This window comes from Psittacula echo (assembly GCF_963264785.1).
Source record: "Psittacula echo genome assembly, chromosome: 7".
In the NCBI taxonomy this organism is placed as follows: Eukaryota; Metazoa; Chordata; class Aves; order Psittaciformes; family Psittacidae; genus Psittacula; species Psittacula echo.
The window spans coordinates 29,129,881-29,144,059 of NC_137740.1; the positions used below are offsets into that span (position 1 = coordinate 29,129,881).

At 62.1% G+C, this 14,179-nt stretch overlaps 1 protein-coding gene across 1 annotated transcript; it reads left to right on the plus strand.

The window, feature by feature from the left end:
- Positions 1–9,824: 9,824 nt before the first annotated feature.
- Positions 9,825–13,743, plus strand: CHRND (cholinergic receptor nicotinic delta subunit; the record flags this gene model as incomplete). The annotated part of the gene is made up of 12 exons (XM_080624000.1): positions 9,825–9,876; positions 10,534–10,679; positions 10,872–10,916; positions 11,019–11,128; positions 11,245–11,400; positions 11,633–11,748; positions 11,995–12,195; positions 12,511–12,622; positions 12,745–12,859; positions 13,068–13,269; positions 13,357–13,475; positions 13,561–13,743. The coding sequence occupies 12 exons, from the start codon at positions 9,825–9,827 to the stop codon at positions 13,741–13,743; spliced, it is 1,557 nt and encodes a 518-aa protein (XP_080480126.1).
- Between the last annotated feature and the right edge of the window lie 436 nt (positions 13,744–14,179).

Genomic DNA, 14,179 nt, shown 5'->3' on the forward strand with positions numbered 1-14,179 from the left:
CGCCGTGCCCTGCCCCTCTCAGCTGACCACGCCCATGGCCTCCGATATAGACCACACCTCTGGGCCCGCCCCGTTGGATAGGCCCAGCCCCTAGACAAGCCCAAACACCTAGGCCCCGCCCTCTCGTTGGCCCCGCCCACAGCCTCCCATTCGTATCACAGCCCCTGGCCCCAGATGTCCCCCATAGTGGTGGCCCACCCCAACACCCCCCATGACCCCTACCGCTACCCGCCATCCAGAATCCCCCTAACCCCCCGCCCTCCCGTGGTCTATCCCACTCCCGGCACCCGGCATTGACACACCTTACCCCTCCCAGCACCCCAAAACCGGACCCCGCACCCCTGAATCGTCACACGCCCCCTGCCCCGACCCTCCAGCAACCAGCACCCCGGCACCGACCTCGGCACTCCCAAGCTGCCCCCGGTCACCCTTAGGGACGCCGGTAATGCACCCCGCTCACGGTGCTCCTTCCCGGCGATTCCAGCCGATGCTGGTCGGGCTCGGCTGCCCGCGCCAATTACCGGGCAAGCGGGACCCCCGGGGGCACAGCCCCTTCCTCCCCGCCGCCAGGGCTGGGATCTGCCCGGGCGCCGGGGGCCCACTATCTCCGCCCGGGGCGGCCGAGCGCCACACCAATTAGGTTAATGGTGTTGGCACCGGGATCGGGAGGAAGGGGGGGCACGGTGGGGCCAGGGGAGAACCCCACGCAGTCCTTGAGTACCCGCGTGAGTGCCGGCTCCGGTCAGCCGAGCGGTTGACCCTCCACGGCGCTAGTCCGTGTCACGAGTGGGGGGATCAGTGGGGGCACACCGAGACGGAGCGCGGGAACCGCTCCAGGGGAGCGATCCCGCTGTTCCCCGTCGCTGCCGTGCCCCGTGGAGCGCAGCGTGCTCCCGCGGCCGAGGTGGGAGCCCGGCAGGGCCGGAGCTTTCATCTGCGGCGAGCCTGTAGCCGTGCCAGTCGCGGGCAGCGCAGCGCCTTTGATGTGCCACTGAAGCGGCATTGTGCGCGGCACCGGGGCCGGGGGCCCAGCGGGAGCGCGGCACGGCCGAGCTGCGGGCACGAAGCCGCCCCTGCCCCTAATAGGGACGGGGGGTGGTGACACGGGCAACCCCAGTCACGAAATGGGAATGGGGACACGGCACGTCCTTATGCACTTAGTAGAAACAGGGCTGCGTGGACACTCCTAAGGAGGAGAGAGAAGGAGCTGTAGAGACCCTGTCACCCAGTGGCTGTGGGAACACGGCCACCCCGTGCCTCTAACAGGGACAGAGGTGGGGGCACGGGCACACCCAGCACCCCAAAGAGGAGCTGGGGATGCGGTTGCACCCTGCCCTACCAAAAGAGCTGATGCCATGCCCATGGGCACAGGAGGGTGGCAAGGGAGGGCAAGAGGGTGGCGTGGGCACCCCAAAAATCTGGGGACAACCACAAGCCGAGCTGTAGGCACGGGTGGCCCTCTCCAGCTGGGCGGGCAAGTGTGCCCCCCCCATCCCAGGGGCCAGAGCTGCCCCCCAGGCCCTGGCACGCTGCCTGCTCCGGGCCTGCCGCTGCTGAAAAGCGAGATAGGCTGCCAGTGCCCCGGTCTCATCTGCCCGCCATCCCCCGGGGCACGTTCCCCCTCCTGCACCTCAGGCGAGAAACGGCCTTAGTGGGAACACGGGGTGGGTGCTGGGGGTCCCAGGGGCAGCCGGTGCTCAGCATTGGGGTGCACTGCGCCTGCACAGAGCGGCCCGTTCAGCCGTGGCCGGGCTGGCGCAGAGAGAACCTCCGCCCCACGACTCCCCGCCTCAGACTTCCCCCCGCACCGCAACGTCCGCCAGGCCGCTCCCGGCCCGCTGCTGCTTTTGAAGCCCCCGCGGGTCTCCCACGCCCAGCCCGGCCCCCCGAGCCCGCAGCCGCCGGTGCGTTCCCATCCGCCCGCTGTCCCCCCCCCCGAGGCCCGCAGGAGGGACGGCAGCGCGGCCGGGGCTTGGCGTGAAAATGATCAAGGACCGCGGGCAGCGCCGGAGCGCAGAGCCCGTCTGATGCTGCCCGCCCGGAGGCCCCGTCGAACAAAGGCGGCATTGAGGCCCCGGCTGCGCACCCCCCGCGCCCCCCGCCCCGAGCTGGCATCTTGGCGCGACATTAATGAACTCGCCTGTTTGTGCTCCCCCGGCCCCTCTCTCCTCCCACCGCCCGGGGGGCACCATATATATCCATCCCTCCTCACCCGCCTCGGGCATTTTGGTGGCTCCCCCTTCTGCCCCCCTTTGCCTGCACGGGGATGGAGCAAGGAGGCAAGAGGATGCAGGGTGCTCTTCCCGGGGTCTGCCTGGTCCCCCCCGTGCTGCTGCCGATGCTGTCACTGCTGCAGCTAGTGGGGGGGGCCCCCCTGGGCCAGAGGCTGTACCCCATGCCAGCCGGTGTCCTGCAAGGTCAGTGGGGCACGGGGATGGGGGCATCTTTGCGGGAGGGTTTGACTGTGTGTAGGGCAGCTGTAGATCGGACTCCTGGGTCCAGTCTCTGGAATGAGGATGAGGAAACGTGCAAGTAGGATGCCCAAGTCTCTGCCGAAGCCCCCAGGTCCTGGGGCATGCTGTGCTGCCTGGTCAGGGTGGTAAGTGCTGCCTGTGGCACTAGGAGATACAAGGGTTGCAAGGATCTGGCTTGTGCCCAATGGCTGCCAGCTTTCTCTCCTGCCCAGCTACCTGTACCAGCCCTGAGGACCCTCTGCCAGGTACAGCCAGCAGAACGGCAGCTGTGGGTGGGTGCAGGTGGGCACAGGTATAAGCACATGTGGGGATTACACATACAGGGCATGCACAGGACTGCACAGAAACAGCCATGTGCAGGGAAAAGCAGACATGGGCACACAGATCCTGGCACACACAGATATGTGCATGGGTACATGCACACCAACACGTGTGAACACACCTGTTTGGGCTCAGCCCTGCCTCATGCCCATGTTTACACACATACGTGCTCACAGGGTCTCCACTTACAAAGGGCACCCACAGATCTAGGCAAACACCCTCCCTATGCCATGTGTCAGCCACAGCAAGGAGCTGACTCTCATGCCTGTCACCCTAGGTGATGCCAACCGATGATACCAGCCTGACACCCATCATGGACATATTGGGGAACGTGCTGGTTGGGCTGAGGGCACCCCGTGGCTGAGGTGGGAGGAAGTGGGGGGTGCCAGGGGTATGAGCACCCTGTGTGTGCCCTGCAGCACTGTCAAGCCGGGGGACGCTTGTGCTGGAGGCGGCGCTGAGGAGCGCACTGCTGGCATTGGAACGGGCGCTGGCCGAGCAGCAGCAGCAGCGGGGTGTCTGTGGACTCTGTGCCCCCTGCCTCTTCCCCCCCTGCGCCAACCTCACCCGCCGCTGCTCAGGTGAGTTACCTCCCCATGGCCCCCACTGCCCCATTCCAGAAGACCCTACCCAAACACAGATCCATGCCTGGAGACCCTACTCAAATCTTTGTGTCCCTATCAAAGTACTGCCGTATCCCCTAGAAACCCTACCAAAATGACACTTCAAGACCCCACCCAAACACCACCACCTCCACTGTAGGCTTTACCTTATAAGCTTTACCAAAACAATGCCTGAACTCCCAAAACTTACCCCTAAGTGCAGTTCCTCATCTTCCCTAGATCCTACCCAAACATTATCTGGAGCCCTACCCAAAACATTGCCTGATTTCTTGTCTTCTTCCCAGAAATGCCTCAAAAACATATCCCAGAACCCAGGAGACCCTAACAAAACATGCCAACACCACAGCCCCACCATGCCCCCTTCCCACCCTCCTCAAAGTGGAGCCCAGGTTTGTCTGGGCAGAGGTGGGCAGGGAGGACACTGGGATGCCCACAGCCCTGTTGTCCTTGCAGTGCCAGCCGTACCCCCCACCGTGCCCCCCAGCTGCCAGGCCCTGCTGGATGCCCAGGCACTCCCTGAGCTACCCCAGCGCAACTGGGCATTGAGCCAGGCCTGTGCCCCCTACCAGCGCCTGTGCCCACCCAAGGGGGCCCCACATGCCTGTGCCCAGCTCAGCACCCGTCTCTGCCACTACCGCCTCCAGGAGTGCCGTGAGTGGGCACCTGCATCACCCCAGATCCTCCCAGAGAGGGAAACCCTACAATAACAAAGGAGGCATCCTCAAGGGATGCCTGGGGTTGTCTGGAGGGGATATGGGGGCACTGGAAATGACAGTGGGTGCTGTGGTGGGGGGACTGGGGAGATGGGATATGGTAGGGGAATTGTGGGGATGGAGGGATATGGGGTGAGAGGTGGAGATTTGGAGGATGGAGGCATCCATGAGCAGATTAGGGGAATGGGGTTTTGAAGGGTGACGGAGAATGTAGGGTGGGAGAGGGGAGTGTGAGAGAAGGGGGCACGGGGCAGTGGCAGAAAGATTTGGGACACTGAGTCCCTGGGGGTGACAAGCATTCCTGGGGTGGTACTGGGGTGCTTGTTTGGGATGCTGGGGGCCTTGGGGGCACTGAAAAGAACTGGGAGGAATTGGGGACAGCAGGAACATAGTGGTGATATTGGGGGGTTGTCCCCACATGCCATGACACTTTGTCCGTGCAGGGATGGCAGCCTCAGGCCCTGATGCACAAGAAGAGGTGGCAATGCCAGGTGAGCCTACAACACCCCCCTCCCCACGCCGACAGGCGCCCCGGCCCCACGGCTGCCTGCTGGGTTGGGGGCAGAGGTTAGCGTCGGCAGCTGCCGGGCCGCAGGGTGCCCCCAGCCCACCGCCCGCTCGTCTCCGTGAGCACAATGAGGCTTGACAGCGTGCCCGGCACAGCCTGACTCCCCCGGAGCCACACGCCACCCCCTCCACCCGCCACAGCCGTCCCAGCCACCCTGTGCCCACTGGGGAGAGGGGGTGTCCTGGCAGTGGGGCTGCAGGATCCCCCTTCTCATCCTTGCTTTGTCCTCCAGGGAGCTGCGGGCACCGCGGGGTCCCCCAGGCCAACACAACGGCCCCCCGAGGACGGATCATGGGTGGCAGCGTGGCTCTCCTGGGGTCCTGGCCCTGGCTGGTGTCGGTGCGGCTCCATGGGGAGCTGATGTGTGGAGGGGTGCTTGTGGGGCTCTCTTGGGTCCTCACTGCGGCCCACTGCTTTGCTGGGTACGACAGGGAATACAGCAATGTAGGGATGATGTCCCTCCAGAGGGGGCCACATCATGGCACCTGTGTCACCCCTGTAAAGAGCTGCCTTTTACTCTACCAGGAACCAGAATGAGCTGGCATGGACAGTGGTGGTAGGCGACCATGAGCTGGGCAAGCCTGGAGCAGGAAAGCAAGCAGTGCCTGTGCGGCGCATCCTGCCTCACCCCAAGGTCAGCGCAGGTGGGCACGCCCCTGACTGCTCTTTGCATGCCCCATAGGCCCCACTGACACCCTCCCATCCCCTTCCAGTTTAACCCCAAGACGTTTCATGGAGACCTGGCGCTGCTGGAACTGGCTGTGCCACTGGCCCCATCGCCCACTGTCAGCCCTGTGTGCCTTCCCAGCAGCCCCACAGAGCCCAGCCCTGGCACTGCCTGCTACATTGCGGGCTGGGGTTCCCTCTATGAAGGTAGGTGTCACCCCAACACTCATGGAGTCTGTGGGGTGTCCTCTTTGATGCCCTCTCTGGTGCCCAGTGCTGATGCACTGATCCAGGGCAGGGAGCTGCAAAAGAGATGGGGGTGTCCAGGCATGGAGGACACCATAATGGGGGCCTTACCCAGCAGAGGGGCCAGCAGCCAACGTGGTGATGGAGGCACAGGTGCCCCTGCTCAGCCAGGAGACATGCCGGGGTGCTCTGGGCAAGGACCTGATCACCAACACCATGTTCTGTGCTGGGTACTTGTCCGGGGGCATCGATACCTGCCAGGTAATGCTCAGAGCTGAGGGGCTGCTGGCCTCCCAACCCAAAAACCCCTCATGGCACACAGCGCTGGGCATGTGCCACAGCTCAGCACAGCCTGGGGTCCCATCGCAGACCAACGCATGGGCATCCCCCCACCACAGGGTGACTCAGGGGGCCCGCTGGCATGCCAGGACCCCTCCTCGCACCGCTTTGTCCTCTACGGTATCACGTCGTGGGGTGACGGCTGTGGTGAGAGGGGCAAACCGGGTGTCTACACCCGCGTCACTGCCTTCACAGACTGGCTCAGACTCCAGATGGACCGTGAGTGCCACTGGCTGCATTGGCAGGGGGATGGAGATGCCCAGGGTGCTGTGGGGATACATCACCCCAGTGGTGTTCAGCACCTCATGGAAGCACTGTTGCTCTCACAGCTGCACCCGGCAGAAGAGAGCCAAGCTGCTTTGACCTGCTGGCAGTGTCCCAGCTGCCCCCCGAGCAGCAGCCAGCCGAGCAGGCTCGCCTCTGTGCCTTCTACACCGGGTCCTGCCGGGCCCCGCAAGGCCGCGCTGCCTGCGCCCGGCTCGCCGAGGAGACCTGCCGTGCCAGGACCAGGCGATGTGGTGAGCCAGGGAGTTGTGCTGGGGAGAGGGTGTGGGGAGGGACTTCGTTTTGGGCAGCATGGGGCTGGCGTGGGGCTGGCATGGTGCCAGGGCCATGGCTCTCCCACTGCACCTACAGAGCTGCATTCCTACGCCCAGACCTTAGTGGATCTCCTGCGCAGGGCTGGGGACTTCATCCGAAACCAGCTGGATTTCCCCTTCCTCACCCATGCTCTGCCACAGCTTCTGGGCAATATCTATGGGCAAATCTTCCCCCACCGTGGCCGCAGGGATGCCCCAGGTATCCTCCTTGGCTGGGCCACACTGTGCCCACTTGGGATCCCATCGGTTCCCCTGTCCTGGTGGCCAGGGTACCATCAGCCTGCCCTCGCAACCCTATGGGGATCCCCTACCCTGTCCCCTTATCTCCACAGGCCCAGCTGTGGCAGAGAGCCAGCCAAACCCCATGGCAGAGGGACCCCGGAGACGCCCCACCAGGTGAGGCATGGTGGGCCATGGGACAAGAGGGGCTAAAGGCTTTGGGGAGGTGAGCAAGATGCCTGTGGGTGCTGACATGGCTTTCTGGAGACAGCCGAAAGCTTTGGAGTCCAGCTCTTCCTGCAGCCAGGGCATCTTCAGGGAGGTGGGCATGGTCCTCTGGGTGCCACCAAAACCCTGCAGGGGTACGCAGGGTGGCACTTGCCCAGGGGATGGGTGCCACTGGGCACCTGCCTGAGCTCACCCCACTGTGCTTGTAGACAGGGAGCTGGGCGGCCGCCCCCCTTTGCAAGGCTCTTTGGTGCTGTGGGACCCCGGCTGCAGGACTGGGTGGAGGTGCTGAGGGCCATGGAGGCGGGCAGCCCCCTGGCACCCATCCCAGATGCAGGGCAGCTCCCCAGGGAGACATGGCTCTTCCTCCAGGTATGTGTGGATGGACGAGCTGGGGGGAGCCACTGCCCCAAGGCCCAAAGTTCCCCTGTGTCCCCTCCTAACATCCCCTGAATCCATCATCCCCTGTGCAGCCACAGAGGTGGCATCTCCCACTCTGCTACCACAGATGGGGCATTTCGCCCTCCCCAGATGAAACCAGTACTCCCAGTCAACCAGTGCAGAGCCAGCCATGGGTCTGACCTTGAAGCTTAGGATCCCACCCAACAAAGTCATGAACCAGTCATGTGTCCCTGATGCCCTGTCTGACACCAGTCCAACTGTGCCCTCCATTCTGCCACTGCGCACTTGGCCCATGGGTGCCCTTGGGTACCCCAGCACCCACCCTGTCTCCCACTTCTCTTCAGCAAGGCAAGGAGGAAGTGGAGGAGCTGGTGGGACAGGGACGAGCCTTCCTTGCCCAGCTGCGGGCAGAACTGGACCTTGGCACCTCTGTAAGAGCCATGGAGCTGCAACAAGCACCTGGAGAGCTGGCAGGGACCTCCACACCAAGCTGTGAGCCCCAGGAGCTGGGGACCTGTGGTTGACGGGGCAGCAGGGTGTCCATCTGCCAGCCAGCTCCATGGTTGGGCAGAGCCCATCGACCACTTTCCCACTGCTGGTTTTACACCTCTCTTGGTGGCAGGGTCTGCACTGAGGGAGAAACGTGAGCTGGTGCCCCTGGAGCTGCCAGGGGTGGAGAAGGAGGAGGAGGAGGCAGGTACAGGCAGAGGTAAGCACCCCATAGCTGCTCAGGGATGCCCCATGTTGTGGGGACAGTGACAAGTCCACCTCAGCTTTGCATTCTGGTCCCATGTTAGTGGGACAGCCCTTGCCCATACCCCCTCCACAGGGGCCCGTTGATCCTGTTTCCCCAGCATCCCCAGAGCAAGGGTGCTCCTCCCCAGGGTGGGTGCTGTGTCTGGTGCCCCTGCGATTCATTTCATGTCCCCCTTCCATCTCTTTCCTGCCAACCTGGGGGTTGCAGCCTGCCCTGGCCTCAACGAGTCAGCAGTGCAGGTGGGTGCTGTGCGGGAGCTTTACGCCTGGGTGCTGCAGGTGCCCGAGCCAGACCTGGCCATGACTTTCCAGGAGGTGAGTGCTCTGTCCAGCTACTCCAAGCCCCAACCCTGGTAGGCAGACAGTGCCACCTCCCAGCCCATCACTACAGCTCTGTGCCCTGGCTTCCCTGGGACTCACCGCGTTGTCATCTTCCCACAGATCCTGGTGGACTTGGGCTCCAAGAATGCCAAGGGACTGTACCGGGCACAGGTGCGGGCCACAGTAGGAGGCCGCCCCACAGCATTCACTGGCCTTGTGGGGCTGGAAAGTGACTCGCTAGCCCGCAGCATGCCTGGCCTTGTTGCTCTGGCACTTGAGGCACTGAAAACCTAAAGGTGTTCCTGGTGCACCAAGCCAGTGTGGGGACAGGGTGCTGGGGCAGGGGTCTCCAATGTTCTCCAAACACAGCCCACTCTCCAGCTCAGGATCTTCCACCCTTTTTTCCCACATTGTGCCTCAGTTTCCCTCTTCCCACCAGCACTGCCAGACCTACCCATGGGGCACCAAGGGGCACCTGGAACATCTCAGCTGGGGATCATGGCCCTCCTCTCCCCTGGGACTCTCATCTTGGAAAGCCCATCCCCATTTTCCCCATAGGCACCTGTTATTTATTTGCGCAGAGAAAGGTTTATTTTTCAATAAAGAAGGGCTCTATTTTCCAGTAGCTGGTGAGTGTGAAGTGACTGCTGTGCCACAGGGTGCCAGTGGTGCGGGGGCCAGTGGGGGAACTTCCCATTGCATCCCCCTTCCTGTATTCCCCATCCCTGTACTCTGATGTGGTGACCCCAGCCTTGGTTCCTGCCGCTAACATCAGTTACTGCTCAAACTGGCACAGACTCCCCAGCCCTCTGCCCGGGAGTCGGACACTCCTCCTGGCAACTGCAGCACCCATAGCATAGCACCAGTGCCTATCCCTGGGGCTACCCCATCGGCACCCACATGAATCCTCCTGCTGGTGCTGGGGCTGAGACTAGCCTAAGCCAGTGACAAGTGCTAGGGTGGTGCCACCCCTGTGCTTAGGTATCCGTGGGTACCAATCCCTCCTGCTTGTGAGGAGCTACCACCCTCGAGCAGCACTGATAGGGCTGCTGAGCAGCAGGGAAGGGACCGCTCCTCCCAGCACCCCACAATGCTCGTGCTGGGATGTGCAGGTTGATGGGCTGACACCCATGGAGCCAGCAAGGCCAGCTGCGCCTGTCCATCTCCCCTTCTGAAGGTGCAGGGGGTGCTGGAAGAGAGGGGTGGGAGCAGGAATCCAGTGCGGGTACCCTTCCCCCTTTGCACCTGGCACCATTCATCTTCCACTCCGTCTGGCAGCCGGACATCCGCTCAGCCAGGCCAGGCGGGGAGGCAGCCAGGGCCTGGCGCAGCGCGAGGGCACCACGGGCATGGGGGACCTGCCGGGGTGGCTGGCTCTGTTCGGGGCACTGGTGCTGTCAGGTGAGCAGGGCCTGGGGTCTTGGACATGGGGTTGCCCTATTTAGGGGGTTCTGGGCCCCCTCAGTGGGGTCTGGGTGGGGGGGTGTTGGTGGCAGGATCTGGGCAAGAGTGTCCCCAGGGCTGCACTTTGGGTATTGCTTGGCAGAGTCCCATCACTGAGCATCTCCTGTGTGTCTGTCCTGGCTGGACCACCTGGAGCTGCGTCCCTGTGCTGTGCCTGGGCTCTGTGTGTGTGTCTGTACAGTATCACTGTGTCTGTGTGACCCTGTATGTGCCTGTCTATGTGCACAGTGAAACTGCATCTATGACCACATCTGCGCATAGACTGTCCCCATGTCCATCTGTCTGTATGTGCCTCTGTATGTGCATCCACTTACGTGTACAGTGCCACTGTGTCTGTACCCAAGTGTCTCATGCCTGTGTGTCCCTCTGTGTCCATGCCCATATCCTTGTTCCATGCCCATGTGCCCCCACATGCCTGTCATGCCTGAATGTCCCATGTCCATGCCCCTGTGCAGCACAAACATGCAGTATCCTGGCCTGTTTCTGTCCTGTCCACCCTTAATCCACCCTGACCTCACTGAGCACCCCTGTGGGGTGATATTTGGCCTGGTAACCCCACCAGACTCCCCAGTTTGCCTGACCCTACACCCCCAGGTGGGCTCTGCACGAACCAGGAGGAGCGGCTCATCCACCACCTCTTTGAGGAGAAGGGCTACGACAAGGAGATGCGCCCTGTCACCTCCAGTGACCAGGTTGTGGACGTCTACCTGGCTCTCACCCTCTCCAACCTCATCTCGCTGGTGAGTCCCAGCAGGCAATACCCACCATGGGGTGCTCCCCAGCCATGCCTCACCTCCAGGGCTGGCTGGGCTGGGGGACCACTGAGGCTGCTGCCCCAAACCCTGGCTGGTTGGGGTGGTGGGTCCTGGGCTGAGGAGTTGCAGCTGCTGGGCTTAGCCCTGGCATCTCACTCCCCCACACTGTCATTGCAGAAAGAGGTGGATGAGATGCTCACCACCAATGTATGGCTCGAGCACGTGAGTAGGGGCAGGTATCACGGCACCAGTTGTGTCCTGACACATGAGCAATGGTGTGGCTCAGTGTGGCAACACAGTGACCCGGGGATCCCTCTCCTCCAGGGCTGGACTGATTACCGCCTGCAGTGGAACAAGTCCGAGTTTGGGGACATCGAGGTGCTCCGCCTGCCACCAGACATGCTGTGGCTTCCTGAGATAGTCCTGGAGAACAAGTTAGCTGTGCCTCAGTTTCTCCTTCCAATCCCTCCAAGCTGTGCCTGGTCCATGTCCAGGTCTCCCCCTGCCCCTTTGCTGGCCCTGCAATCACCTCACCTCTCTCCTGGCATAGCAATGACGGGCTCTTTGAGGTCGCTTACTACTGCAATGTCCTCATCTACAACACGGGCTACGTCTACTGGCTGCCGCCCGCCATCTTCCGCAGTGCCTGTCCCATCAACGTCAACTTCTTCCCCTTCGACTGGCAGAACTGCACTCTCAAATTCAGGTGCCAGGGGGCTGGCTGGGACAGGGGCAGGCAGCAGGGTGGACATCCCGGCTCCCTGCAGTGCCTGCTGCTGCCAGTATCTTCCCTTGCTGTTGGGGTGCAGCCAGGTGGGGGTTTGCAGATGACTCGGTGGCCTGAGTCCATCATGTTGGACGTCAGGGTGGGTGAGTGGTGGGTACCAAGCAGCAGATGCAGCCCCTCACTGCCTGTCCCCTCCCTGTCCATGGGTCAGCTCGCTGGCATACAGTGCTCTGGAGATCAGCATGCACTTGAAAAAGGACAGTGACCCAGAGACAGGCAAGTATTACCCAGTGGAGTGGATCATCATCGACCCTGAAGGCTTCACAGGTAATGCTTGTGTTCTCTGACTTGTCCTGTGGCAACAGGACAACCTTTACAGGGCTCAGGGGCACCCTGGCTTGGGGTACCCTGCCACGGACATACTGGATTACCTGAGGCTTTGGAACCCTGGCACCCATCCACCAGGCTTGGAGCTACTCAGTTCCAAGATGGGGAGACTGGTGCTGGTGGGGCTGGTGAGGATGGGCATAGCAGGGGTTCCCCATGCCATGTGCATCCTGTCTGTCCTGGCAGAGAATGGGGAATGGGAAATAATCCACCGCCCAGCCCGCAAGAACATCCACCCTGAAAACCCCCCTGAGAGCAGCGAGCACCAGGACATCACCTTCTACCTCATTATCAAGCGCAAGCCACTCTTCTATATCATCAACATCGTCACACCCTGCATCCTCATTGCCTTTATGGCCATCCTCGTCTTCTACCTACCCGCTGACAGTGAGTGAGCCCCACAGCACCCATGGGGCACCTCCATGTCCCTCACTTGCATCAAGTCTTGGGACATATGGACACCTCAATGCTCAGAATGGGAACATTCTGCTGCTGGAATACCCCTATGTAGGACACCATCATCCCAGTCAGGTACCCTGGCAGGGGCACACTTGAGCACAGGATACCCCATATCTGGAGTACCCCCATAATAGAAAACACTCTATGGGGCACTGCAGGGTGGGACAGTTTGCAATCCTGGCACTGGGAGTGCTGGGACGGGGACCTTGGGCAGGGTTTGCCCTGAACTCACCTGCTGTCCAGGTGGTGAGAAGATGACCCTGGTGATCTCAGTGCTCCTGGCCCAGTCTGTCTTCCTCCTGCTCATCTCCCAGCGCCTGCCTGCCACCTCCCATGCCATCCCCCTCATCGGCAAGTGAGTCCTGGGCACCACTAGGTGCAGCGGGAACATCACGAGGTCTCCACAGTGCCAGAAGGCAACTCCGCCTGTGCCCAGCCTCTGTGGCAATGCCAGATCCAGGTCTGTGTCCCACGCAGGTATCTGCTTTTTATCATGCTTCTGGTGACAGCCGTGGTTGTGATCTGCGTTGTGGTCCTCAACTTCCATTTCCGCACCCCCAGCACCCACATCATGTCCAACTGGGTCAGAGAGGTGAGTGTGGTGCTGGGCTGGGGTGAGTAAGCTGGCGGGTACAGGGGTGGAGGACATGGGACAGGACAGCCCCAGCACAGCATTGAGGTGTCCCATCTGTACCACTCCAAGGGCTTGTACACCCAGGTAGGGAGCAGAAGGTGGGGACAAGGTGGTGTTGCACTGGGGAGGTGGCCAAGAGTCTTGACAGCCCCTTCTGTGCCCCCAGGTCTTTCTGGAGAGCCTGCCCCGTCTGCTGGGCATGTCACAGCCGGCCGAGAACCCAGTGGGCGCCCCATGCATCCGGCGCTTCAGCTCGGCCGGCTACATCGCCAAGGCAGAGGAGTACTTCAGTGTCAAGTCCCGCAGCGAGCTCATGTTTGAGAAGCAGTCAGAGCGGCACGGGCTGGCCAGCCGTGTCACCCCTGCCCGTGAGCTGCTGGAGAAGGGTGGCAGAGCGGGGATCTCCAGAGCTGGCTTCCCTTCAGACCCCATCTCACTGCCCCTTTTGCCCCCAGGGTTGCAACTGCTGGGCATGGGCACAGGCGAGGAGCAGCTTTATGAGCACATAAAACCTGTTGTTGATAATGCCAACTTCATTGTCAAGCACATGCGGGAGAAAAACAGCTACAATGAGGTGGGGGCCATGAGCATGAGGGCGGCAAAGGGAGCTCCCTGTGCCCACTGTGCCCCCAATGCTCACCTCCTGGCTTCCTCCTCAGGAGAAGGACAACTGGAACCAGGTGGCCCGGACCCTGGATCGCCTCTGCCTCTTCCTCATCACCCCCATGCTAGTGGTGGGCACACTCTGGATCTTCCTCATGGGCATCTACAACCACCCACCACCGCTGCCCTTTGCTGGAGACCCCTATGACTACCAAGAGGAGAACAAGCGCTTCACCTAGGGGAGTGGGGTGGCAAGTGCCAGCCCCCCATCACCTGCCTTGGCTTAGGAAAATAAAGTTGGTACTTCTCACTGCAGGCACTGAGCTGGTGACTCCCCACAGGCACAGTGCCCAACCTGAGCACTGTGTGTGTGTCAGGGAGGTGATGCCCACCCAGGGAATGGGTGCTTTTGGGTGTTCTGAGTATGGTGGTTGTCAGCTGTAGCTGGAAGGGGCATTTCCCAGAGGGATGGGGTGGTACCAAGCCCTGCTACCCCTGTTGAGCTGGGCACTTGGGACAGGGTGGGCTCGTAAAGGAGATGGACCCCCTCAGCACTGCACCATCCGCTGCAGTGGGCACAGATGCCATCAGTACCCACATCGCCCCCTGTCCCCATGATGCCCCACAAGTGTTCTCCCCCAGCACACCCCACCCCGCAGCACCCAGCTGGAGGCC